Below are 26,992 nucleotides of genomic sequence, written 5' to 3'. Positions count from 1 at the left end.
AAATTCATAAAAAATCCTACAATGTGATTTTCTGGAATTTCTTTTCTCATTTTGTCTGTCATAGTTGACGTGTACCTATGATGAAAATTACAGGCCTCTCTCATCTTTTTAAGTGGGAGAACTTGCACAATTGGTGGCTGACTAAATACTTTTTTGCCCCACTGTATAATCTCAATTCTCCTCACTGAGTAAGATGTGAAAACATTGAATATTAATCACGATATCATTATGATTTATTTAGTATGCATGTTTAATGAACCAGCTCCTCTGATGCTTGTGTTGCTGCTGTAGCATTCCTTAAAGGGCAATTCTGCCACTTTTCAACCTCATATTCATTATCTCAGCACCAAACCAGTGTCTACATAGGTTAAAACAGTGCGTTTCGATGATCTGTGGTTAAAATGATAAGAAGAAAGGTACTAAAATGTGAACTTTTAAAACGAGCCGTAAAACACATTTCTACAGACTATCTTTCTTATAGTCTTTTTAGGATTTATAAATTGCTATTTCCTGCCTTGATTTTAAATATATGATGTTTATATTGTATATATATATTTTTATCATTATTACATTTTTTTGCCTATGTAGAGCTTTGGGTAACACTAATGAAAAGCGCTATACAAATTAAATGTATTATTGTTATATATATTTTTTTTACGCTTCTCTGTGACGTCACAGGGTAGGTTTAAAAGTAAGAAAAAGTGATTTTCAAAACCTGCAACGAGGGAGACCTTTTTAACTTGATATTTTTTTCCTACAAAACGTAAAAATGCACCGTTTTCACATATGTAGACACTGGTATTGTGCTGGAGATAATGAAAATGAGGGTGAAAAATGGTGGCTTTAGATTTTATCTGAGCTAATATCTGCCCAGCACTATCAGTGTGTGTCCAGTGTGTGATTCTGTTGCACTTGTCCTCGGGGCTGGAGAATAACACACAGATGAGACAAGATTACAACATAGAAGTATATAGTAGCCATGGTTTCACCTAAAATTCTCTCTACTGAAAAAGTCTGATTGTAATTATGTGGATGTCATTTCAGTTCATTATTTTCTATGACTTAAAGCTACAATATGTAAGTCATAGATCTTTCATTCTCGTTGAAAGAGAGCTGTTCTATGTGCACTATTTCTATGCTTCCCCTTCTTAATTTTAGTTTTTGCATCTTTTAATTTTGGTTTTGTACACCAGCTTAAAATACAATATTTTTGGTTATGGTAAAGATATTTAACAGCAGTGTAGATGGTACAATGATTCCATACACAATGACTGATTGTTCTGTTACATAAACTGAAATTAGGCAAACTATTATAATTTTAGCAACTAGGAAATGGAGGACTGATTTGCATCTTGAGTCACACTCAGACTATTGCATGGGCATGGTTACATGGTGCGGCACCAAACAGCGCCACCCAATGGAATCTACACCTGCCTTCTGCTGTTATCCAGTTATACATTATAAAAACATTTTTATATAATCCGAAATAATATTTTTACAACTTTACAAAATGATTTTTACAATACATACAATTCTATACAGTGCAATACTACATGTGTGGACAGTTTCATTTAAAGTGTGATTACATGATCATAGATATCACTGGTTTTGTGCACTGAGATTTATGTGCATTCAACCCACAAATCTTAACATTTGCTTGCTCCAACATGTATTCTTGGCAACACCACAGCAGTTCACCTGCTGCTATCCAGTGTAATGACAGACCTTTACAGCACTAGTCCTGCAGTAGTCCTCACATAATACAACTGTGTTCTGTAACCCTGTGGCACTCCAGTTGAGCATACAGAAAGACCTATACAGATCATTGTCCTCATTGTCACAGATGCCATATTTTCTTCAACAACTGCAACCATCTGCACTCGTTGCACCTCTGCCCAAAGGTTGTTTAGGGCTAGAATCCATGCCATGATGCTCATCAGAACCGCTCCAACATTTACTCAGGCTCTGTTACAGAGATGCAACAATCTGCCTTGCTTTACAGTGGACACTGTGGCTGTGTTTCTGTTGTAGTAGGTTTCTACTGTAGTTCATTACAGTGGCAGAACCATGGTAGACGCCAAAGAGGAGAGGCTCCATATGGGCAGATGAGGCCGTGACCTCAGGATGGGGTCATGGCGGGGTCACCTTGGCACGATGTAACCATATGGCTTCTGCAGACACAGAGAGCCGTGATTGGGTAGAGGGTGGCTATGGTAGTGCTCCACTAGGGCTGACAGGGAGGGAAATGTCATCTCTAACTCCAAGAACACCCGGGAGTCCTAAACCATAAACAAACACAATGAAATTAACATCAAACAACACAGAGATAGTACTGGAATCCTCCATTGTAATATTGATTTTGTCAGACAATCGACCTGGTAGACAGAGAAGGTAAAGACAGTGGTTCTGACCTCCTCAAAGAGCCGGTAGTTTCTGGCCTTGCACACACTCACATCCCACACCACCAGCACCTTATTCAATGAGAACAAATGTACATTATTCACTAAACCAGTTTCCTTTCAATTATCACTGTGTGATGTGTGGTGAATCCCTAGATGTTTATGCATCACAGCATGTGTTGGTGCGAAAAGCACCTGAAACCCTAACACTTCAAAGAATCCCCCTCCTCACCTCGACCCCCCTGACTTTGCTGATAGCTACTTTATTGAGGAAAAGTGTATTTACTATGCCTGTGATATGTGGTTATCCCACCTAGCTGTCTTAAGATAAATGCACTAACTGTAAGTCGCTCTGGATAAGAGCGTCTGCTAAATGACTAAAATGTAAATGTAAATGCATTTTGTACCTTTGATGTCTTTGTTCCTGAGTTCCTGAAGCAGTAGAGACCATCCTGCGGTGTTCTGGAGCTTTCCTTAAATAACCTGCAATTAAAGCACATTAATAATGTATCAGTCAGACTGCAGTCAGACATGTGTTCTGCTCTTCTCTCAAGAGAAAACAGAGACTTGATTATCAGGAAGTGGTCGAACACACCCTGATCAAACACTAGTGGGCACTTAAAACCATTTCACAAAAATGAACAAGGGGGGGTTCAACAAATGTTCAGTACAGAAATAATTAAGTATGTCTTACTTTTCAATATTGGTTGTTTCTGTTGTGTCCATGAACACAGAATCTGGTAATTGCATCTGAGGTCAGAAACAACGTGCGAAAAGAAAACAACAAGACACATTAGAAGGTTAGATTTGCATCAAGCAGGCCAAGACTAATCTATAGTACACTGATCAATGAGACTAATCTACAGTACACTGGTCAATGAGACTAATCTATAGTACACTGGTCAATGAGACTAATCTATAGTACACTGGTCAATGAGACTAATCTATAATACACTGGTCAATGAGACTAATCTATGTTACAAAGATCAATGAGACTAATCTATGGTACACTGATCAATGAGACTAATCTACAGTACACTGGTCAATGAGACTAATCTATAGTACACTGATCAATGAGACTAATCTATGGTACACTGATCAATGAGACTAATCTATGTTACACTGATCAATGAGACTAATCTATAGTACACTGGTCAATGAGACTAATCTATAGTACACTGGTCAATGAGACTAATCTACAGTACACTGGTCAATGAGACTAATCTATGGTACACTGATCAATGAGACTAATCTATGGTACACTGGTCAATGAGACTAATCTATAGTACACTGGTCAATGAGACTAATCTATAGTACACTGGTCAATGAGACTAATCTATAGTACACTGGTCAATGAGACTAATCTATAGTACACTGGTCAATGAGACTAATCTATGGTACACTGATCAATGAGACTAAGCTATAGTACACTGATCAATGAGACTAATCTATGTTACACTGATCAATGAGACTAATCTATAGTACACTGGTCAATGAGACTAATCTACAGTACACTGGTCAATGAGACTAATCTACAGTACACTGGTCAATGAGACTAATCTATAGTACACTGATCAATGAGACTAATCTATGGTACACTGATCAATGAGACTAATCTATGGTACACTGATCAATGAGACTAATCTATGTTACACTGATCAATGAGACTAATCTATAGTACACTGGTCAATGAGACTAATCTATAGTACACTGGTCAATGAGACTAATCTATAGTACACTGGTCAATGAGACTAATCTATAGTACACTGATCAATGAGACTAATCTATAGTACACTGATCAATGAGACTAATCTATAGTACACTGGTCAATGAGACTAATCTATAGTACACTGGTCAATGAGACTAATCTATAGTACACTGATCAATGAGACTAATCTATAGTACACTGGTCAATGAGACTAATCTATAGTACACTGGTCAATGAGACTAATCTATAGTACACTGGTCAATGAGACTAATCTATAGTACACTGGTCAATGAGACTAATCTATAGTACACTGGTCAATGAGACTAATCTATAGTACACTGGTCAATGAGACTAATCTATAGTACACTGGTCAATGAGACTAATCTATAGTACACTGGTCAATGAGACTAATCTATGTTACACTGATCAATGAGACTAATCTATAGTACACTGGTCAATGAGACTAATCTATAGTACACTGGTCAATGAGACTAAGCTATAGTACACTGAACATGATTTTGTTCAATGAGACTATGGAATTGAGTAAACATGACAACAAAACCATAACACATAACGCAGGTGTTTTTCTCATAGCCTGTGTAAAGTAGAGTTATAGTCGATGGAGAACGGGTGGCAGGTAGCCTAGCAGTTAAGAGCATTGGGCCAGTAACCGAAAGGTCACTGGTTTGAATCCCTGAGTCGACTAGGTGAAAATTCTGTCTGTGCCATTGAGCAAGGCACTTGACCCTAATTGCTCCTGTAAGTCGCTCTGGATAAGAGCGTCTGCTAAATGGCAAAAATGGAAATGAGAATATAGAGACTGCTTACATTCTCATAGTCTTCATCAGAGTCATCATCAGTGTCCTTGGATGGATCCCTGCTCTTTCTGAAAGAGGCAGGCACCTCGTCCACTGTGGTCCGGAAGCTTTGTCCATCTGGAGAAGATCTTCTGAGAAGAAATGGGTGTTTTAAACTGTGCTGTATTTGTGCGTTGTAAAAGATTACAATATAACAATCTTGAAATCAAATTATAATTCATAGAGTTTTCCTGAAAACTCTATGAATAATTCATAGAGTTTTCATAGAGTTTCCCTGAAAGGAAACAGGGATTACCTGTATCTGTAGGAAATTGAAAGGAGACACTTACTGTGCTGACCCTCTGGGTAGTTTAGGCTTGACCGCAGGACATGGAAGTTTGGGTACCAGGGGTGGTTTGTACAGTCCAGGCTTGGTGTGGTTCAGTGCTGGCAAGGCCTGTGGTGGGAGATCTGGAGCTGGTCTAGAGCTGAGGCAGTGGTTGGGCATGCTCGGAATGTGACTGGGGTTGTTGCCACGGCAACCAGGTGGACTAGGGCTGGAATGCAGCACCATCTTCCTTTCCAGGTCGCTGCAGATGGACAGGGTGGCGGGAGACTGCAGGGTCACTGGAACAGGGGGCATCCTGTCTTTGTGTTTCCCCCCAGGTATGGTGGAGATAGAAATCTGCCCCATCATCGCTTGCATCTTTAGGCTGGCCATGGGAGGGGGAGGGTGTATCGGGCTCTTAGGACTCCATGCACTCCTCTCTGAGCTAGGCTTGAGGTGGGTGGGAGGAGGACGAGGGGGGCCCTTGTTTGGGATGTCCTTGTGTCCATGTTGGTTGTGGCTGACCTCTCCGAGCTTGGGTGGAGGTAAGGGCGCTGGCGGTTTCTTTGGAAGGGGGCTGGTGGTGCTCCTGTTGGGGGCAGGCACGGGAGGGGGGAGACCTTTGCAGAATCCTGACATGGATTCCATTCTGAACTGGCATGGGACTGGGGGAGGTGGGTAGGATGGTGGTGGGACGGTTGGCCTTCCTTCAATAGCAGCATAATACGGTATTCAGTGACAGAAAAAAAACTGGAAAATGTGCATTTGTAATACAGTAAATCACTGACAAAAAGTTAGGATACAAAATGATTTCAGCATAGTTATCATTTAGCCATAAAAGATGGGGCCATTAGTTTGAATTGTGATGACATGCCAATCCCATCAAGGGCAGTTTATCACAGTTATAGCACCAGCCACATCAAATACAGCATCAAACTCAAAGATATTTACTATTCTGTAGGCCTACCAGTAGATGTTGCTGGGCTGTCTGGTTTTTCATAGTCATCCTCATCGTCTTCTTCATCCTCTAACATGTAATCTAGAAATGACATAATTGTTAGTGCACAGAGTTAATTGTATGAAACAAGTGTTGTGAAACTGAGACGCATTGCTTCAGAAGTGATTATGTCTTACTGCCTTCTGGGTCATCTGGGGCATGGGTTATGTCCATGGGGCACTCGATCGATCCATAGAAGCTGTCTGCATCAGATTCGGAGTCACTATGGCAACAGAGTATTGTTATTGGCTACTAAGGACAAAGAGAGGACTACATGAATCACCTTGTATTTAATTAATTCACTGATCATGTATACACTGACTCCCATTCATACTTGTTATAACACAGCAAGAGCTTACACTGTATATTCATCTAGGAGATAAAAACTGCAGGCTCAGAAAGTCAATCAGAGCATGCAGCCAAACAGTCTACCATTTATCAGAAAAAGGAAGTCACCACAGATGATATGATTGTGTGAAGGAATGGTTGTGTTGACTTACCTTGAAACATGTGAATCCCTTCTGTCATTGTAGTGATCAATTTCTTTCCGCAGATTTCGCATCCATTTCTGTTAGTAGACAAAAATAATCATAAACATTTACATTTTAGTCATTTGGCAGATGCTCTTATCCAGAGCGCCTTACAGTAAGTAGTGAGTGCATACATTTCCCTATGTATATATATACACTGTATATACAAAAGTATGTGGACAACCCTTCAAATTAGTGGATTCAGCTATTTCAGCCACACCCGTTGCTGACAGGTATATAAAATCGAGAACACAGCCATGCAATCTCCATAGACAAACATTGGCAGTAGAATGGCCTTACTGAAGAGCTCAGTGACTTTCAATGTGGCACCATCCACCTTTCCAACAAGTCAGTACGTCTCATTTCTGCCCTGCTAGAGCTGCCCCGGTCAACTGTAAGTGCTGTTATTGTGAAGTGGAAACGTCTAGGAGCAACAACGGCTCAACCGCAAAGTGGTAGGCCACACAAGCTCACAGAATGGGACCGCTGAGTGCTGAAGCGTGTAGCGTGTAAAAATAATCTGTCCTCGGTTGCAACAGTCACTACCGAGTTCCAAACTGCCTCTGGAAGCAACGTCAGCACAATAACTGTTCGTCGGGAGCTTAATGAAATGGGTTTCCATGGCCAAGCAGACGCACATAAGCCTAACATCCCCATGCGCAATGCCAAGCGTCGACTGGAGTGGTCACCGTCATTGGACTCTGGAGCAGTGGAAACGCGTTCTCTGGAGTGATGAAGCACGCTTCACCATCTGGCAGTCCGACGGACTAATCTGGTTTTAGCGGATACCAGGAGAACGCTACCTGCCCGAATGCATAGTGCCAACTATAAAGTTTGGTGGAGGAGGAATAATGGTCTGGGGCTGTTTGTCATGGTTTGGGCTAGGCCCCTTAGTTCCAGCGAAGGGAAATCTTTACGCTACAGCATTCAATGACATTCTAAACGATTATGTGCTTCCAACTTTATGGCAACAGTTTGGGGAAGGCCCTTTCCTGTTTCAGCATGACAATGCCCCCGTGCACAAAATGAGGTGCCTGCACAGAGCCCTGACCTCAACCCCATTGAAGGGGGGACCAACTCCATATTAATGCCTATTGTTTTGGAATGAGATGTTCGACGAGCAGCTGTCCACATACTTTTGGTCATGTAGTGTATATATATATATATATATATATATATATATATATATATATATATATATACACACACACACACACATACCAGTACCAGTCCAAAGTTTGGACACACCTACTCATTCCAGGGTTTTTCTTTATTTTTACTATTTTCTACATTGTAGAATAATAGTGAAGACATCAAAACTATGAAAGAACACATATGGAATCATGTAGTAACCAAAAAAGTGTTAAACAAATCAAAATATATTTTAGATTTTAGATTATTCAAAGTAGCCACCCTTTGCCTTGATGACAGCTTTGCACACTCTTGGCATTCTCTCAACCAGCTTCATGAGGTAGTCACCTGGAATGCATTTCAATTAACAGGTGTGCCTTGTTAAAAGTTAATACGTGGAATTGCTTTCAGTTGTGTTGTGACAAGGTAGGGTTGGTATACAGAAGATAGCTCTATTTGGTAAAAGACCAGGTCCATATTATGGCAAGAACAGCTCAAATAAGCAAAGAGAAACCACAGTCCATCATTACTTTAAGACATGAAGGTCAGTCAATACGGAAAATGTCAAGAACTTGTAGAGCTTCTTGAAGTGCAGTCACAAAAATCATCAAGCGCTATGATGAAACTGGCTCTCATGAGGACCGCTACAGGAAAGGAAGACCCAGAGTTACCTCTGCTGCAGAGGATAAGTTCATTAGAGTTACCAGCCTCAGAAATTGCAGCCCAAATAAATGCTTCACAGAGTTCAAGTAACAGACACATCTCAACATCAATTGTTCAGAGGAGACTGCATGAATCAGGCCTTCATGGTCGAATTGCTGCAAAGAAACCACTACTAAAGGACACCAATAATAAGAAGAGCCTTGCTTGGGCCAAGAAACACGAGCAATGGATATTAGACCGGTGGAAATCTGTCCTTTGGTCTGATGAGTCCAGATTTACGATTTTTGGTTCCAACCGCCGTGTCTTTGTGAGATGCAGAATAGGTGAACGGATTATCTCTGCATGTGTGGTTCCCACCGTGAAGCATGGAGGAGGAGGTGTGATGGTGTGGGGGTGCCTTGCTGGTGACACTGTCAGTGATTTATTTAGAATTGAAGGCACACTTAACCAGAATGGCTACCACAGCATTCTGCAGCGATACGCCATCCCATCGGGTTTGCACTTAGTGGGACTATAATTTGTTTTTCAACAGGACAATCACCCAACACACCTCCAGGCTGTGCAAGGGCTATTTGACCAAGAAGGAGAGTGATGCAGTGCTGCATCAGATGACCTGGCCTCCACAATCACCCAACCTCAACCCAATTGAGATGGTTTGGGATGAGTTGGACCGCAGAGTGAAGGAAAAGCAGCCAACAAGTGCTCAGCATATATGTGGGAACTCCTTCAAGACTGTTGGAAAAGCATTCCAGGTTAAGCTGGTTGAGAGAATGCCAAGAGTGTGCAAAGCTGTCATCAAGGCAATGGGTGGCTACTTTGAAAAATCCCAAATATATTTTGATTTGTTTAACACTTTTATGGTTACTACATGATTCCATATGTTTTATTTCATAGTTTTGATGTCTTCACTATTATTCTACAATGTAGAACATAGTAAAAAATAAAGAAAAACTCTTGAATGAGTAGGTGTGTCCACATTTTTGACTGGTCACACACACACACACACACCATTATCTATGTAGTGTTACCAGGAATGTGAGAGGTTATTAATCTGTACGTATCGCCCCTCACCCTTCTCTCATCCTCACTGGCTGCTGAGAAGTACCAGGTACGGTGCTTCTTACTGAAGTGGACGATTTTGAAGGGAAACACGTTACTGGAGGTGGTCTCTTCTGCTGCCCTCATCACCCTGGCAACGAGAGGAATAGAAACTGAAACCACACATTGGAGAACACTACATACGTAGCCTACATTTATGAAACAAATTGAGTGTACAAAACATGAAGAACACCTGCTCTTTCCATGACAGACTGACCAGGTGAAAGCTATGATCCCTTATTGATGTCACTTGTTAAATTCACTTCAAATCAGTGTAGATGAAGGGGAGGAGACAGATTAAAGAAGGTTTTTTAAGCCTTGAGGCAACTGAGACATGGATTGTGTATGTGTGCTGTTCAGAGAGTGAATGGGCAAGACAAAAGATTTAAGTGCCTTTGAAAGTGATATGGTAGTAGGTGCTAGGTGCACCAGTTTGTGTTAAGAACTGCAACGCTGCTCCGTTTTTCACGCGTAACAGTTTCCCATGTGTATAAAAAATGGTCCACCACCCAAAGGACATCCAGCCAACTTGACAACTGTGGGAAGCATTGGAGTCAACATGGGCCAGCATCCCTGTGGAAAGCTTTCGACACCTTGTAGAGTCCATGCCTCGACGAATTGAGGCTGTTCTGAGAGCAAAAGCGGGGGGGGGGCCTCACTCTAACCAATCCAATTTCACATTTTGTGGGTAAAACCATCTGGCAACTGTGTCATTGGTTTATTAATGTATTACCGTTTTCATTATTGCTGTAATAACATATAATGACTTCTATGTCACATACTGTATGCTGTGTGAGCTGATTAGGTCTGGCCATGTTTCAGTGTGCCAGAGCTGCACAGCTGTATTAAAGCTCTATTTATACTCAGCCTGAGCATGGAGAGGAGACTCCAGACATGTAATTACACAGTTACCACCATGGAATTGCAGCATACCTCTATAGGGAAGGACTCATTAGAGGGAGGAACTCAATGAAAACACCACAGACTAAGCTAGGGCCTACTTCAATAGCCACTTTAACTTTTCCAAATGTCAAACAAAAATGGAAAAGAGATGGTTGAACATTGCTGTCTCTATTATTGGCTTGTGACCTGATGTAGGAATTAATATGACGAGTCCCCCCCTGTGTTTGGTAATAGTAAGCGAAACCTCGAGACCTTTATAGAGATGATCTCAATCAGCAGGAAGTGGCACATCAACACTCAAAATCAAATCAAATTGTATTTGTTACATGCGCCGAATACAACAGGTGTAGACTTTACCACAGAAAATGCTTACGAGCCCTTTCCCAACAAGAAAAGTTGTCAAAATGTTTAAGAAAAGGAAATAGTAACACAATAAAATAACAATAACAAGACTATATACAAGGAGTACCGGTACCGAGTCAATGTGCAGGGGTACGAGGTAGTTGAGGTATTATGTACATGTAGGTAGGGGTGACTAGGCAATCAGGATAGATAGTAAACAGAGTAGCAGAAGCTTATGTGAAGAGTGTGAAAGAGTTTGAAAGTGTGTCAATGTGTGCGTGTGTGTGTGGTGTCAATATGCATGTGTTTGTGTGTTTTGTGTGTGTGAGCATATCTAGTGGGAGTGTGTGTGTGTGAGTAGAGTCCAGTGAGTGTGCATAGAGCCAGTGCAAGAGAGTCAGTGCAAATAAAAAAAAGGGGGTCAATGCAAATAGTCTGGGTAGCCATTATATTAACTGTTCAGCAGTCTTATGGCTTGGGGGTAGAAGCTGTTCAAGAACCTTTTGGTCCCAGACTTGGTGTGCGGTAGCAGAGAGAACAGTCTATGACTTGAGTCTTTTAAAATTCTTAGGGCCTTCCTCTGACCCCGCCTGGTATAGAGGTCCTGGATGGTAGGGAGCTCGGCCCCAGTGATGTACTGGGCCGCATGCACTACCCTCTGTAGCGCCTTGCGGTCGGATGCCAAGCAGTTGCCATACCAAGCGGTGATGCAGTCAGTCAAGATGCTCTCAATGGTGCAGCTGTAGAACTTTTGGAGGATCTGAGGGCCCATGCCAAATATTTTCAGCCTCCTGAGGGGGAAGAGGCGTTGTTGTGTGTTTGGACCATGATAGGACCTTAGTGATGTGGACACTGAGGAACTTGAAGCTCTCGACCCGCTCCACTACAGCCCTGTCGATGTGAATGGGGACGTGCTCGGCCCTCCGTTTCCTGTAGTTCACGATCAGCTCCTTTGTCTTGTTCACGTTGAGAGAGAGGTTGTTGTCCTGGCACCACACTGCCAGGTCTCTGACCTCCTCCCTATAGACTGTCTCATCGTCGTCAGTGATCAGGCCTACCACCATCGTGTCGTCGGCAAACTTAATGATGGTGTTGGAGACGTGCGCGGCCACGCAGTCGTGGGTGAACAGGGAGTACAGGAGCGGACTAAGCCCCTGAGGGGCCCCCGTGTTGAGGGTCAACGTGGCGGATGTGTTGTTGCTTACCCTCACCACCTGGGGGCGGCCCATCAGGAAGTCCAGGATCCAGTTGCAGAGGGAGGTGTTCAGTCCCAGGGTCCTTAGCTTAGTGATGAGCTTGGAGGGCACTATGGTGTTGAACGCTGAGCTATAGTCAATGAACAGCATTCTCACATAGGGGTTCCTTTTGTCCAGGTGGGAAAGAACAGCACATTGAGAAATGCTTTCATTGTCAACAGACTTTCTCATCTGATCAGGATTTCTCAGCATAACAAACTGATTGCAACTGACAATGCCAGCTGTATTTTAAACATTGATAAACATATGTATGCCTATGTGAGAATGCCAACATGTTTTGCCAAAGCCTATTCAAATTAATGTACTTCTGTGCAAAAAGACAACTGCATGTTGTCCAGAGAGGACACAATAGTGGACACTGACCTGTTGTAGCCATTGAGAGAGAAAGCTCCTTGCGGTGCAGGACTGGTGCTGCTCTTGAAGTAATACACACATCCCTTGTGGATGATTAAGTAGCGAAGAGGCCCTGAAAGATTGCAGAAGGAAAGAAAACATAAGGAAAGGTCTCACTCATAAGCCATGCATAAAAGCAAATATGTTCTCCTAATTTGATGAATCTCCAACCCTGCAAGGGACTGGTGAACTAAACGTTGTGATGAGATGAAAGTATGCAGTGCCACTCATCTCAGACCTTTGTCAGAATCCCAGAATCTCTTGGTACAGTAAACATTAATGAGCCATGTAATGTATGAATGAATGTATGTATGTATGTAAACTCAGCAAAAAAAGAAACGTCCTCTCACTGTCAACTGCGTTTATTTTCAGCAAACTTAACGTGTAAATATTTGTATGAACATAACAAGATTCAACTACTGAGACATAAACTGAACAAGTTCCACAGACATTTGACTAACAGAAATTGAATAATGTGTCCCTGAACAAAGGGGGGGTTAAAATCAAAAGTAACAGTCAGTATCTGGTGTGGCCACCAGCTGCATTAAGTACTGCAGTGCATCTCCTCCTCATGGACTGCACCAGATTTGCCAGTTCTTGCTGTGAGATGTTACCCCACTCTTCCACCAAGGCACCTGCAAGTTCCCTGACATTTCTGGGGGGAATGGCCCTAGCCCTCACCCTCCGATCCAACAGGTCCCAGACGTGCTCAATGGGATTGAGATCCGGGCTCTTCGCTGGCCATGGCAGAACACTGACATTCCTGTCTTGAAGGAAATCACGCACAGAACAAGCAGTATGGCTGGTGGCATTGTCATGCTGGAGGGTCATGTCAGGATGAGCCTGCAGGAAGGGTATCACATGAGGGAGGAGGATGTCTTCCCTGTAACGCACAGCATTGAGACTGCCTGCAATGACAACAAGCTCAGTCCGATGATGCTGTGACACACCTCCCAGACCAGGACGGACCCTCCACCTCCAAATCGATCCCACTCCAGAGTACAGGCCTCGGTGTAACGCTCATTCCTTCGACGATAAATGCAAATCACCCCTGGTGAGACAAAACCGCGACTCGTCAGTGAAGAGCACTTTTTGCCAGTCCTGTCTGGTCCAGCGACGGTGGGTTTGTGCCCATAGGCAACGTTGTTGCCGGTGATGTCTGGTGAGGACCTGCCTTACAACAGGCCTACAAGCCCTCAGTCCAGCCTCTCTCAGCCTATTGCAGACAGTCTGAGCACTGATGGAGGGATTGTGCGTTCCTGGTGTAACTCTGGCAGTTGTTGTTGCCATCCTGTACCTGTCCCGCAGGTGTGATGTTCGGATGTACTGATCCTGTGCAGGTGTTGTTACATGTGGTCTGCCACTGCGAGGACGATCAGCTGTCCATCCTGTCTCCCTGTAGCGTTGTCTTAGGCGTCTCACAGTACGGATATTGCAATTTGTGAGAGACGGAATCTAAAACTAAAATCCAGAAAATCACATTGTATGATTTTTAAGTAATTCATTTGCATTTTATTGCATGACATAAGTATTTGATCACCTACCAACCAGTAAGAATTCCGGCTCTCACAGACCTGTTAGTTTTTCTTTAAGAAGCCCTCCTGTTCTCCACTCATTACCGGTATTAACTGCATCTGTTTGACCTCGTTACCTGTATAAAAGACACCTGTCCACACACTCAATCAAACAGACTCCAACCTCTCCACAATGGCCAAGACCAGAGAGCTGTGTAAGGACATCAGGGATAAAATTGTAGACCTGCACAAGGCTGGGATGGGCTACAGGACAATAGGCAAGCAGCTTGGTGAGAAGGCAACAATTATTAGAAAATGGAAGAAGTTCAAGATGATGGTCAATCACCCTCGGTCTGGGGCTCCATGCAAGATCTCACCTCGTGGGGCATCAATGATCATGAGGAAGGTGAGGGATCAGCCCAGAACTACACGGCAGGACCTGGTCAATGACCTGAAGAGAGCTGGGACCACAGTCTCAAAGAAAACCATTAGTAACACACTACGCCGTCATGGATTAAAATCCTGCAGCGTACGCAAGGTCCCCCTGCTCAAGCCAGCGCATGTCTAGGCCTGTATGAAGTTTGCCAATGAACATCTGGATGATCCAGAGGAGGAATGGGAGAAGGTCATGTGGTCTGATGAGACAAAAATAGCGCTTTTTGGTCTAAACTCCACTCGCCGTGTTTGGAGGAAGAAGAAGGATGAGTACAACCCCAAGAACACCATCCCAACCGTGAAGAATGGAGGTGGAAACATCATTCTTTGGGGATGCTTTTCTGCAAAGGGGACAGGACGACTGCACCGTATTGAGGGGAGGATGGATGGGGCCATGTATCGTGAGATCTTGGCCAACAACCTCCTTCCCTCAGTAAGAGCATTGAAGATGGGTCGTGGCTGGGTCTTCCAGCATGACAACGACCCGAAACACACAGCCAGGGCAACTAAGGAGTGGCTCCGTAAGAAGCATCTCAAGGTCCTGGAGTGGCCTAGCCAGTCTCCAGACCTGAACCCAATAGAACATCTTTGGAGGGAGCTGAAAGTCTGTATTGCCCAGCGACAGCCCCCGAAACCTGAAGGATCTGGAGAAGGTCTGTATGGAGGAGTGGGCCAAAATCCCTGCTGCAGTGTGTGCAAACCTGGTCAAGACCTACAGGAAACGTATGATCTCTGTAATTGCAAACAAAGGTTTCTGTACCAAATATTAAGTTCTGCTTTTCTGATGTATCAAATACTTATGTCATGCAATAAAATGCAAATTAATTACTTAAAAATCATACAATGTGATTTTCTGGATTTTTGTTTTAGATTCTGTCTCTCACAGTTGAAGTGTACCTATGATAAACAATTACAGACCTCTACTTGCTTTGTAAGTAGGAAAACGTGCAAAATCGGCAGTGTAATCAAATACTTGTTCTCCCCACTGTGTGTAAGTAATGTTATGTACTGTAAGGCTACTCACACTTCATAAGGCTGAACTGGCTCCCTCCTTTCTTGTGCACGTAACCAGAGTGGCACACACCCCCTGGCATGGTGAGCAGGTTCTGAGCGCCGATGGCCCTCATGGGGACGGGCCAGGAGACCTCTACTGAAGTCATGTTTCTGAGGGTACAAGGAGGGAGAAATAACACATCATACACCACAGTACACATCACAGAGCTGGCAGTGGGCTGAACATATCGGTTCATATATGTTTATCTAACTTGACATTTCTGAGATGTAACGCTAAATTATTCTCTCAGCAGCTGCATCTTTCAATAATAACACCACAGTGAACTCTGAATCTGATTGCACAAAAACAGCAACACATCATGAACAAGCAGCACTTGAAGACTTGAGGATTCAGACCATATCAACATAATAAAATAAACATCTCATTATGGCTCAGTCATAGGAAACATCTTACATATCCTGACCCAGCAACTTTCTCTCCACTTGAAACTCACATGACAGCAAACATTTCACTGCAATTTATCCTCACTAAGTTCCATCAACAATGACACCACATCAATTCTACATAGAAACAAAGAAACAAACACCCCAGCCAATAGGTCTGCCATCCAATCTAAACCTATAATGCCTGGGAAACGTGCCCCAGCAGCAGCTTACCTCCTGCTCATTCGTCTCCTGAGGGTCTGAACTGCTGAGCTCTCCCTGAGGAGATACATGAATAAACACAATGAGAGAACCACACCACTCGGACTCTGCTAACTTCTAAATCCGACCGAGACGGAGAGAGAGAGCGCTAAGGCAGACTCAGAGAGACACACACCACACTCTCCTCTAAATCTCTAAAACCCTAACACAGTCGAAAACCTGCAGTCTCAAACCTTGACCCTGAACCAGACAAGCAGACAGGAAACTGGACATTTCCCCTGGAATGTGCCTCATGCCCTTTCAGAGCTGTTGATTGCACCCTGTTTTGTGTGCTTCCTGCCTTGCCGCCCAGTGTGCCTGCCTTGCCTTTCCTTGCCCTGACGATGGCTGCCTGCCTTCTGGGAGGGAGTACAGGGAAACCAGCAGCCTCCAAACCCACAAGGACAAATATACTAGCAAGGGGAAGAAAATAGTCAATCTGATTCATTCTACAAGTGACTGCGGAGCACCAGATGAGGGGAGAGGGGCTTCCGTTGACAGCCAAGGGACGAGTGCAGAGGCGTAAGGTCTGACTGTTAGAGGAGGATGGAAATGAGGCATGGGTAATCTGCATCTCTCCCCAGAGTCAGTCAGGGGTAATTTAACTCTCCACAGGAGGAAACAGCCAGGCAGGGAGCTTCAATAAGGATGCAGGAATGTAGTTTAGTCTGATTCGTGGATTAGGCCGGGGAAGAAAAGTATGAAGTATTTATGCAAACGCTTTCATGTTTAAATATGTTTATGCGACCTATCTTTAGCATCTAAATTGGACTGTGACGAGGCAAGCAGATTGACATGTTTTGGACTCAGTTGGGTGGCTTGGTAATTTCTGACCTGTTTGTGGCCTCTGCTTCAAGGGGACTTGAAAGGACAACGGCAGTGTTCATCTGTCCTGCTGCCACCTTTTGATGTTTGTGATAATCGCTGTTCAAAAGGCATGCAGGGTGTGAGACCTACGGACGGACTCATTCCACCAACCTGACTGCATGCCCTGGCTATTTGTTGTGTTGGATACTTGTGGTTGTAAAAGGGAAAGAGAGGTTAAGTTACTCTCTGATTAAAAAATGAAGGACTGCATGAACAGAATGGTCTCTTTGTGTGAAGAATAATTTGCATTACACCTAACTTATTGCAGTTAATCTTATCTTATATATAATAGGTGATAGAAATAAATTATCAGAGCTATGGCTTATAACAATATTCAGATTTATTTGATGTCAGTAATAATCAAATCAAATTTTATTTGCCACATGCGCCGAATACAACAGTTGTAGACATTACCGTGAAATGCTTACTTACAGCCCTTAACCAACAATGCATTTATTTCTTAATAAAAAAGTAAAATAAAACAACAAAAAAAGTGTTGTGAAAAAAAGAGCAGAAGTAAAATAAAATAACAGTAGGGAGGCTATATGCAGGGGGGTACCGGTGCAGAGTCAATGTGCGGGGGCACCGGCTAGTTGAGGTAGTTGAGGTAATATGTACATGTGGGTAGAGTTACTTGATTGAAGGGATACTTTAGCATGCTAGCAGATACCCATAGACTTCCAGTCATTGCACTAATGCTAGTAAGCATTGGCTCGCAAAACTACCTCCAACTTCCTTCGTACTGGACACAGAGACATAAAAATATAAAGTTCATCTGACTCTGGGGAAAAATCTCAAAGTATCCCTTTATAGGTATAGGGGGAAGGTCCAAATCCACAGTCACCTTGAATGTAAGAAGGGCTTTTCAGCACAAACGTGTGTTCTGAACTCTCTAACCTCACTGCTGAGTGAGACAGAGATGCTAATTAGGATTGGATAACTCCTTTTTGCCAGGAACTCAGATGTAAACAGGAGTGGCAAGTATAGAATACAAAGTTATTATTCAAACCTACTTCCTACTGCTACATGCAACAATCCACCGGCAAACTACTCAACACAACCCATGTTTCTAGAGGAGAAACTAAATGAAACTACAAAAATACAGTGTGAACGATTCACAGTGTGCTCTCATCTACGCAACTATGATTTTGCAATTTTCATGAGAATGTTTGGGGGACTTTACACTACTCCTTCCTTCCTGATCTACACATTAAAAGGGAAACAACCACAAAGGTGTGGGGAAAAGATCAGCATCCTTAACTGTACCTTTGACATAAATTTCCCACCCACAGTGTTGCCATGTTTGTACCTCATGATTATATCTCTGGTTTTGCAGATGTCTGCTCAGCTGATAGCAGCTGGTTCCACCACAGTCGAATGAAGAACGTTGATGAGCATAGTCTAACAGGTGTACAACACTCACAGCTGTTGGACAATCTAAAGGTGTAGGCCTACTCCACAGAGGAAGGAGAGTAAGCAAGGCCATGTAGGGAACATGATGAGTTTCTGTTCCCCTGGTCAACCAAGTTTCCGACAACACAGAGTACGTGCATTTCTTTCAGCCTTCACTCATGGCAGGCTACGCTGTAGCAGCAACAACCTCATTCTGCTTTTTGGGGGAGCTTGGCTTTCCCCCGCATCACTTCCTGTCTCCTAATATGAGCATGGCCTCTCTACAGGAAGCTGTCACTCTGATTACACACTCTGATTACAGAGGGAGGCAGTGCATGCCCAGAATAATAAATACTGTAAAAAAGCAGCAACATGACAAAACAAGCACCAGTTCCTCTTATTAGATTCAGGACTAAGAGCTTTAGTTTAGATTCAGGACTAAGAGCTTTAGTTTAGATTCAGGACTAAGAGCTTTAGTTTAGATTCAGAACTAAGAGCTTTAGTTTAGATTCAGGACTAAGAGCTTTAGTTTAGATTCAGGACTAATAGCTTTAGTTTAGATTCAGGACTAAGAGCTTTAGTTTAGATTCAGGACTAAGAGCTTTAGTTTAGATTCAGGACTAATAGCTTTAGTTTAGATTCAGGACTAAGAGCTTTAGTTTAGATTCAGGACTAATAGCTTTAGTTTAGATTCAGGACTAATAGCTTTAGTTTAGATTCAGGACTAAGGGCTTTAGTTTAGATTCAGGACTAAGAGCTTTAGTTTAGATTCAGAACTAAGAGCTTTAGTTTAGATTCAGGACTAAGAGCTTTAGTTTAGATTCAGGACTATTAGCTTTAGTTTAGATTCAGGACTAAGAGCTTTAGTTTAGATTCAGGACTAATAGCTTTAGTTTAGATTCTGGACTAAGGGCTTTAGTTTAGGGGATGCGTCCCTTTTACTTTCCTGAACATGTTAATCACAATCAGAGAGTAACACAGTGATAAAGTAAAAGTGTGTGTTCCCAAATGGGAGTGCCTGTGAGCGCGATCTCGTTTCCTGTAAACAGGATTTTCAATATGACTGTATTTAAACAGTTGCAAACACCTTTGCTTTATAACTCCCAATAAAATAAGCTGTCCATCAGTTAAATTGATGACATAACAGTGTTTGTTGCCCATCATAAAGTCCTTGTTGAGAAAGGTTGATAGTTGAAACCATGATAGCCATCCTCTTCCACACTGGTAGGGCTACTTGTCATCAATGATCTCACTGGCACCTGAGACCTGAAGTCTTTCTCTTTCACTGCATCACCAAATATACAACAAACTGAGTAGGTAGGAAAGTATTACGCCTCACACTTACATGATATCCCGTTCCCAACACATTCTCACACTGGGCTTGCTCGCAAGGACAAACAACTTCTTTTTTCTCACTGACACAGCCATGGGTGGTGCAAGGCAGTCCTCGCTACCATGTTATTTCCGACAGGTTGAGCAGACAGACGGACGGACAGAAGACAGGGACAGACAGACAGAGTGTGCTGCTGTACTAATAAATAGATAGATACTCCTGGAGAGGCTGTCCGTTTGAGGCGCTGCCTGAATGCTGAGAAGCAGCGGCTCATTTCCGGAGGGCCTCGTCTCGGGGCCCACGCTCCACATTGGCCGACGTGCCTGAGAAGCTACTTCCTGCTCTCTGAGGCAGAACGGCTGATTGGATGACGCCCTCATACATTCAGCCTCTCAGCCCACAGGGTCACAGACAGTGTGCTGGCTGTTGGTGGGACTTTCCACCCCCCAGCACCATGGAACAATGAAAGGGGTCACACCGTCACGGACAAATATCCCGAGAGTGCCACTATGACCTATAGGCAGAACACCATGTGTCCTGTATTCTACAATGTGCATCCAAATCACATGCATCTAACAGCTCCTCATTTAGCAGTGCTGCTAAATGACTAAAATGTTAAATGTATATCAACCATGTGTAATAACAAAATGGTTATTACACAGTAATACACATAAACTACTTTCTTACTTTCTAGTGTCCTTTGATCAACATCCTATGTGTAGACCAAAGACCAAAGCTTGCTAAAGGATGTAGCTGGTAGCACAGGAGGTTAGCTTATGATATTAGCGTGGCCTCTCAGAAATACTAAACAATAACAATTCACTGATTTGAAAGATGCAGCACAAGGAAAAACCCTGTCCATAGATCTATCCATTAAATCTATCCATTAAACAGCTAAATTCTGTTTATTTGACATTAATATTGTGCTTACCCGTTGAGTCCTGTAGAAGAAAACTGCTCTCTCTTCTTAACATCAGTGGTATGCAGTGAACACAAGGCCACTTCCTGCACTTCTTTAGCACCATAAAGTGCACTGGTACCCTCGCATTTACAACTTTAAGGCTAAGCATGTACACAAACCAGAACACTCAAAATAACTTGTCACGCCCATGTCTTTAGATCATTTACAAAATCACATTTAGTCCAAGCTGCATGTGCCATTGAAGAGAAATGCGCACAGCATCCACTTCTCTTAAAATGTAGATAAGTGCTCCACATTTCGCTACATTAGATTCTAAATAAAATGCTGTGATAGGCCTATACTGTAATGAAGCAATTTTTTGGGGTGCCATGCTCCTTTTTGTATTGTACTTTGCTTATAGAAGTGTCATGTTTATTTTTGTTAATTTTTATTATATTTCTTACTCTGTAAGTGTCCTTTGGTATCTTGAAAGGCGTAAATAATATGTATTATTATTTATTATTATACAATCAAGTTAATTTGGTGTGGTCGTTCTTTCATCACTAAACTCCACAAACAACTATGACCTTTGAAGTCCATTATCTCATTTGATACAGTATCAAAGTCATTGGAGTGGTAAAATACTTTATGGACCCATATTATCAATGGACTTTTTTCATATTAGATAAGATATAGGCTAGCTAAGTCAGGGACGGGCAACTTTGATGGGGGTGGGGGCCACAAAAAATCTGAACTCATCATGAGGGGCCGCAGTGGCTCGCGGGTCTGCATACCCACACATGTAGTCAGAGCCGGCCCTAAGTAAAAACATGGACAGCAAAAAAAAATTTTTTTTAAATTAGACACATTTTGCAATGGGGCGTAGAGAAAATGTTTTACTTTTATAAAGGTTGATCCATGGTTGATCCATGGGCCTACAAAAGTTATCCTAGTGCTTTTTTTTTTTTGCGCAACAAAGTGGGATTGAAATGGGTTTAGTTGTGATTTTTTGGGTTATTGATCTACACAAAATACTCTAATGTCAGAGTGAAAAGAAAATTCTACAAAAGTTAACAAATTAATAAAAATGTAATAACTAAAATATAGTTGTTGCAAAAGTATTCACCCCTTTTGTTTAGGCAAACCTAATCTAGTTCAGGAGTAACATTTAGCTTAACAAACCACATAAATTACATGGACTGACTATGTGAAATAATTGGGGATGACATGATTTTTGAAAGACTACCCCATACATACAAAATCTGTAAAGGTCCCTTAGTCAAGTACTGAATTTCAAGCGCAGGTTCAACTACAAAGACCTGGGGGGTATCCTGCAAAGCAAGCTAGATCTACTCAGGGGTTTCGAACGCGATCTAACTTCAGTTAACTTCAAATCAAATCAAACTTTATTTGTCACATGCGCCGAATACAACAGGTGTAGACCTTACCGTGAAATTCTTACTTACAAGCCCTTAACCAACAACGCAGTTCAAGAAAGAGTTAAGAAAATACAGTGAGGGAAAAAAGTATTTGATCCCCTGCTGATTTTGTACGTTTGCCCACTGACAAAGACATGATCAGTCTATAATTTTAATGGTAGGTTTATTTGAACAGTGAGAGACATAATAACAACAACAAAAATCCAGAAAAACGCATGTCAAAAATATTATAAATTGATTTGCATTTTAATGAGGGAAATAAGTATGACCCCCTCTCAATCTGTGGACAGGTGTCTTTTATACAGGTAACGAGCTGTGATTAGGAGCACACTCTTAAAGGGAGTGCTCCTAATCTCAGCTTGTTACCTGTATAAAAGACACCTGTCCACAGAAGCAATCAATCAATCAGATTCCAAACCCTCCACCATTGCCAAGACCAAAGAGCTCTCCAAGGATGTCAGGGATTGTAGACCTACACAAGGCTGGAATGGGCTACAAGACCATCGCCAAGCAGCTTGGTGAAAAGGTGACAACAGTTGGTGCGATTATTCGCAAATGGAAGAAACTGTCAATCTCCCTCGGCCTGGGGCTCCATGCAAGATCTCACCTCGTGGAGTTGCAATGATCATGAGAACAGTGAGGAATCAGCCCAGAACTACACGGGAGGATCTTGTCAATGATCTCAAGGCAGCTGGGACCTTAGTCACCAAGAAAACAATTGGTAACACACTACGCCGTGAAGGACTGAAATCCTGCAGCGCCCGCAAGGTCCCCCTGCTCAAGAAGGCACATATACAGGCCCGTCTGAAGTTTACCAATGAACATCTGAATAATTCAGAGGAGAACTGGGTGAAAGTGTTGTGCTCAGATGAGACCAAAACCGAGCTCTTTGGCATCAACTCAACTCGCCGTGTTTGGAGGAGGAATGCTGCCTATGACCCCAAGAACACCATCCCCACCGTCAAACATGGAGGTGGAAATATTATGCTTTGGGGGTGTTTTTCTGCTAAGGGGACAGGACAACTTCACTGCATCAAAGGGACGATGGACGGGGCCATGTACCGTCAAATCTTGGGTGAGAACCTCCTTCCCTCAGCCAGGGCATTGAAAATGGGTCGTGGATGGGTATTCCAGCATGACAATAACCCAAAACACACGGCCAAGGCAACAAAGGAGTGGCTCAAGAAGAAGCACATTAAGGTCCTGGAGTGGCCTAGCCAGTCTGCAGACCTTAATCCCATAGAAAATCTGTGGAGGGAGCTGAAGGTTCGAGTTGCCAAACGTCAGGCTCGAAACCTTAATGACTTGGAGAAGATCTGCAAAGAGGAGTGGGACAGAATCCCTCCTGAGATGTGTGCAAACCTGGTGGCCAACTACAAGAAACATCTGACCTCTGTGATTGCCAAAAAGGGTTTTGCCACCAAGTACTAAGTCATGTTTTGCAGAGGGGTCAAATACTTATTTCCCTCATTAAAATGCAAATCAATTTATAACATTTTTGACATGCGTTTTTTTCTGGATTTTGTTGTTGTTATTCTGTCTCTCACTGTTCAAATAAACCTACCATTAAAATTATAGACTGATCATGTCTTTGTCAGTGGGCAAATGTACAAAATCAGCAGGGGATCAAATACTTTTCCCTCACTGTATTTACCAAATAAACTAAAGTAAAAAATTATAAAAAGTAAAATAACAATAACGAGGCTATGTACAGGGGGTACCGAGTGGTGCAGTGGTCTAAGGCACTGCATCACAGTGCTAGCTGTGCCACTAGAGATCCTGGTTCGAATCCAGGCTCTGTCATGGCCGGCCTCGACCGGGAGACCCATGGGGCGGCGCACAATTGGCCCAGGGTAGGGGAGGGAATGGCCGGCAGGGATGTAGCTCAGTTGGTAGAGCATGGAATTGTGGGTTCGATTCCCACGGGGGGGCAGTATGAAAAATAGTCCGGCTTGGGCTTGGGCGGTAGAAGCTGTTAAGGAGCCTTTTGGTCCTAGACTTGGCGCTCTGGTACCGCTTGCCGTGTGATAGCAGAGAGAACAGTCTATGACTTGGGTGACTGGAGTCTTTGACACTTTTTTGGGCTTTCCTCTGACACCGCCTAGTATATAGGTCCTGGATGGCAGGAAGCTTGGCCCCAGTGATATACTGGGCAGTATGCACTACCCTCTGTAGCGCCTTACGGTCAGATGCCGAGCAGTTGCCATACTAGGCGGTGATGCAACCGGTCAGGATGTATAACTTTTTCACATTCCAGGTCAGGCTTCATCCGTACTATGACGGTGGATATTGCTAATCTGCCTGCCGCTAACTCTAGCAGCCGTGTAAATGCACGTACATGGCTAGTCGAATGCTGAACTCTTCATTGAGACAATGCTGAAACATCAATCCATGGGCGAGTCAGTGCCACATTTTCATTTATGCCGAAATCTAAATGAAATAAAAGTTATCTTGCAAATTCAGCAGAAGTGTTACATTGTGTGAAGTTTAAAATGCATTCTGTCATTACTAAATGTGTGATATATTTTTACATTATTTTATTTAACACAACAACAACAAATCATTTGATGAATAAAATATTTAACAAGTCGTCTTCTTCAAATGAATAGGATGATGACGCAATATTTGGAATCCGATTTCATTGGTCCTCAACTCACGGCCCGGTCATTTCATTCAGGGTATGTGGAGTTAGCTGTAAGTTTGCCTGTCCCGGAGCAGATTAGTTCTGAAGGATTCATTGCCATAGAAATGTATCTGTTTAAAAGGTCAGCCACTTTCGTATGACCGGTTATCCCGAGTTGAACTCAGAGTTGACCAAAGTTACCTCGCTCACTCAGGCAGCTTTTCGAAAGCCTCAAAGTATGGCAGTATTGGTAGATAGGTAACAATAACAATTAATATCTCTTTAAGCATGGTCAAATTAATAATGATGCTGTGGATGATGTACTAAACCACCCAGACACCACAAAGATAGTCGTCCTTCTGAACTGAGCTGCAGGACAGGAAGGAAACTGCTCAGGGATGTCACCATGAGGCCATTGCTGATTTTAAAACAGCTACAGAGTTCAATGGCTGTGAAGGGAATTAACTGAGGATGGATCAACAACATTGTAGTTACTCCACAATAATGACCTAAATGACAGAGTGAAAAGAAGAATACAAATATACAGAATATGCATCCTGTATGCAACAAGGCACTAAAGTAAACTTTTTGGCCTAAATGCAAAGCCTTATATTTGGGGCAGATCCAACACAACACGTCACTGAGTAACCGCCTCCGTATTTTCAAGCATGGTGGTGGCTGCATCATGGTATGGGTATGCTTGACGTCGGCAAAGCCTTGGGAGTTTTTCAGGATAAAAAGATACGCCAAGCACAGGCAAAACCCTAGAGGAAAACCTACTTCAGTCTGCTTTACACCAGACACTGGGAGAGGAATTAAAATAACCTACAACACAAGGCCAAATCTACACTGGAGTTGCTTACCAAGAAGACAGTGAATGTTCCCAAGTGGCCAAGTTACTGTTTTGACTTAAATCTTCTTGAAAATCTATGACAATACTTACACTGCTGTCTAGCCATGATCCCCAACACCTTGACAGAGCTTAAATACATTTTGAAAAGAATAATGGGAAAATATTGCAGAATCCAGGTGTGCAAAAATCACAATTCAATTCATTTAAATCCCACTTTGTAGCAACAAAATGTGAAAAAAATACTTATGATACCCACTGTATATGGCTGTAGCCTTACTGTTACTATCTCCCCCATGTTGCTTATAGTAGTCGTCTGAGACAACGCTGAGAGAAAGCTTGTGAAAGTGAAAGAGGGTGAGACTCACCATGGTGATTCCTGCTAGAACAGACAGAGTACTAGCATGGAAAACAGATTAATGTGCATCATGTCACCAGCCAGACCAGAGAGGAAGTACTTGGACTACCTTGTCAGTTGGGCAACTTCCAGGTTGTGTTGTCTCTCACAGCCGGGGCGTCCTAGTGTCGTTTGTGTATCACTGACTGACTGACTTCTCCTGGTGGCTTTTTACATCCCCCTGACAATCAAACCACGCTAGCCAATAATCCACGCCCACCAAGGCACGTTGAACGTCTTACAGCGGAATAGGAACCAGAAATGTCACTGAAATAAGGAAGAAAGAGATAATGGAAGACAATCTACACACACTAAAATACTTATCAAAATGTTTATTCTTAACTGTCATGTAGGAAAAGAAAGTAACTTGCGTTTATCTTTAGTTCAGGTTCTAGATCACTGGCCACCACACAGACAAGGCTTAAAAGTTTAGCGGTTTTTACTTCAAAAATCTCAGGTGTACACAATCACAAACCAAACTCAGTCCCATAGATAATATCCATGTTGCTGGAGGATTGTCCAAGATAGCCGCCGCCACCATCCTTCGTCGGTTGCTCATGGCTAAATGGCATATTATTATTATTATTACCGTTGGTTCCTCCGTTTGTCGATAATCATTTGGCAGTCGCTCCTCGTCTTCCGTTGTCATCAAGCGTCTGTGGCACCCAGCCCATGGTCCGATCCATTGCAGGCGACAGAGGTGGGAGAGGAAAACATGCATGAGCAGGGAGCCATTCTGAACAGTCGTATTCAACCACACTTTTGGTCCCCCTCTGGCTGCAAGGTCATCCGTGGCTGGGTGTGACGTGGTCCCGGTGACGGTTGCGGCTGTGGCAGCAGTAGTTCGGCGGTAGTCCTACTGTAGGAGAACGCACGTCTGCACGGTTTCACATTGTACATAACTCTGACATTTAATTACATGTGACACTCATTCTGACCACCCATTCATAAATAAAGCAGCACACTGTCCATAACGTACAGTACGAAGTACAGCACAT

At 42.8% G+C, this 26,992-nt stretch overlaps 1 protein-coding gene across 4 annotated transcripts; it reads right to left on the bottom strand.

Annotated features, from left to right (window-relative positions):
* Window positions 1–1,152: 1,152 nt before the first annotated feature.
* On the bottom strand, window positions 1,153–26,992 carry LOC121573892 (SH3 domain-binding protein 2). 4 transcript variants are annotated; one of them, XM_041886273.1, is made up of 14 exons: window positions 26,584–26,992; window positions 26,065–26,261; window positions 15,519–15,658; window positions 12,516–12,618; window positions 9,625–9,742; window positions 6,730–6,797; window positions 6,367–6,452; window positions 6,200–6,271; window positions 5,255–5,939; window positions 4,936–5,056; window positions 3,094–3,149; window positions 2,807–2,882; window positions 2,412–2,471; window positions 1,153–2,279 (listed from the first exon to the last, which is right to left on the bottom strand). In XM_041886273.1, exons 3-14 carry the CDS (start codon window positions 15,652–15,654, stop codon window positions 2,142–2,144), a joined length of 1,719 nt encoding a protein of 572 aa, XP_041742207.1. In that variant the 5' UTR covers window positions 15,655–15,658; window positions 26,065–26,261; window positions 26,584–26,992; the 3' UTR covers window positions 1,153–2,141. The 4 variants fall into 4 exon arrangements, with proteins under 4 accessions (XP_041742207.1, XP_041742206.1, XP_041742205.1 ...); XM_041886272.1 differs by lacking the exon at window positions 26,065–26,261; XM_041886271.1 differs by lacking the exons at window positions 26,065–26,261; window positions 26,584–26,992 and adding an exon at window positions 19,797–20,025 and having other exon boundaries at window positions 4,936–5,053.

Source organism: Coregonus clupeaformis, chromosome 9, assembly GCF_020615455.1.
Source record: "Coregonus clupeaformis isolate EN_2021a chromosome 9, ASM2061545v1, whole genome shotgun sequence".
In the NCBI taxonomy this organism is placed as follows: domain Eukaryota; kingdom Metazoa; phylum Chordata; class Actinopteri; order Salmoniformes; family Salmonidae; genus Coregonus; species Coregonus clupeaformis.
The sequence above is the reverse complement of the archived record's forward strand: the minus strand, read 5'-3'. Positions and strand labels throughout refer to the sequence as shown.

Excerpts from the sequence above, each read along its gene's own strand:
- LOC121573892 (XM_041886270.1), bottom strand. The coding sequence starts at position 19,879 with ATGGCTGTGTCAGTGAGAAAAAAGAAGTTGTTTGTCCTTGCGAGCAAG. Across the intron at positions 9,743-12,515 it reads TCTCTCAATGGCTACAACAG|GGTGATGAGGGCAGCAGAAG; the intron begins GTCAGTGTCCAC and ends TCTCGTTGCCAG. Across the intron at positions 6,272-6,366 it reads CCCAGATGACCCAGAAGGCA|ATTACATGTTAGAGGATGAA; the intron begins GTAAGACATAAT and ends TGTCATTTCTAG.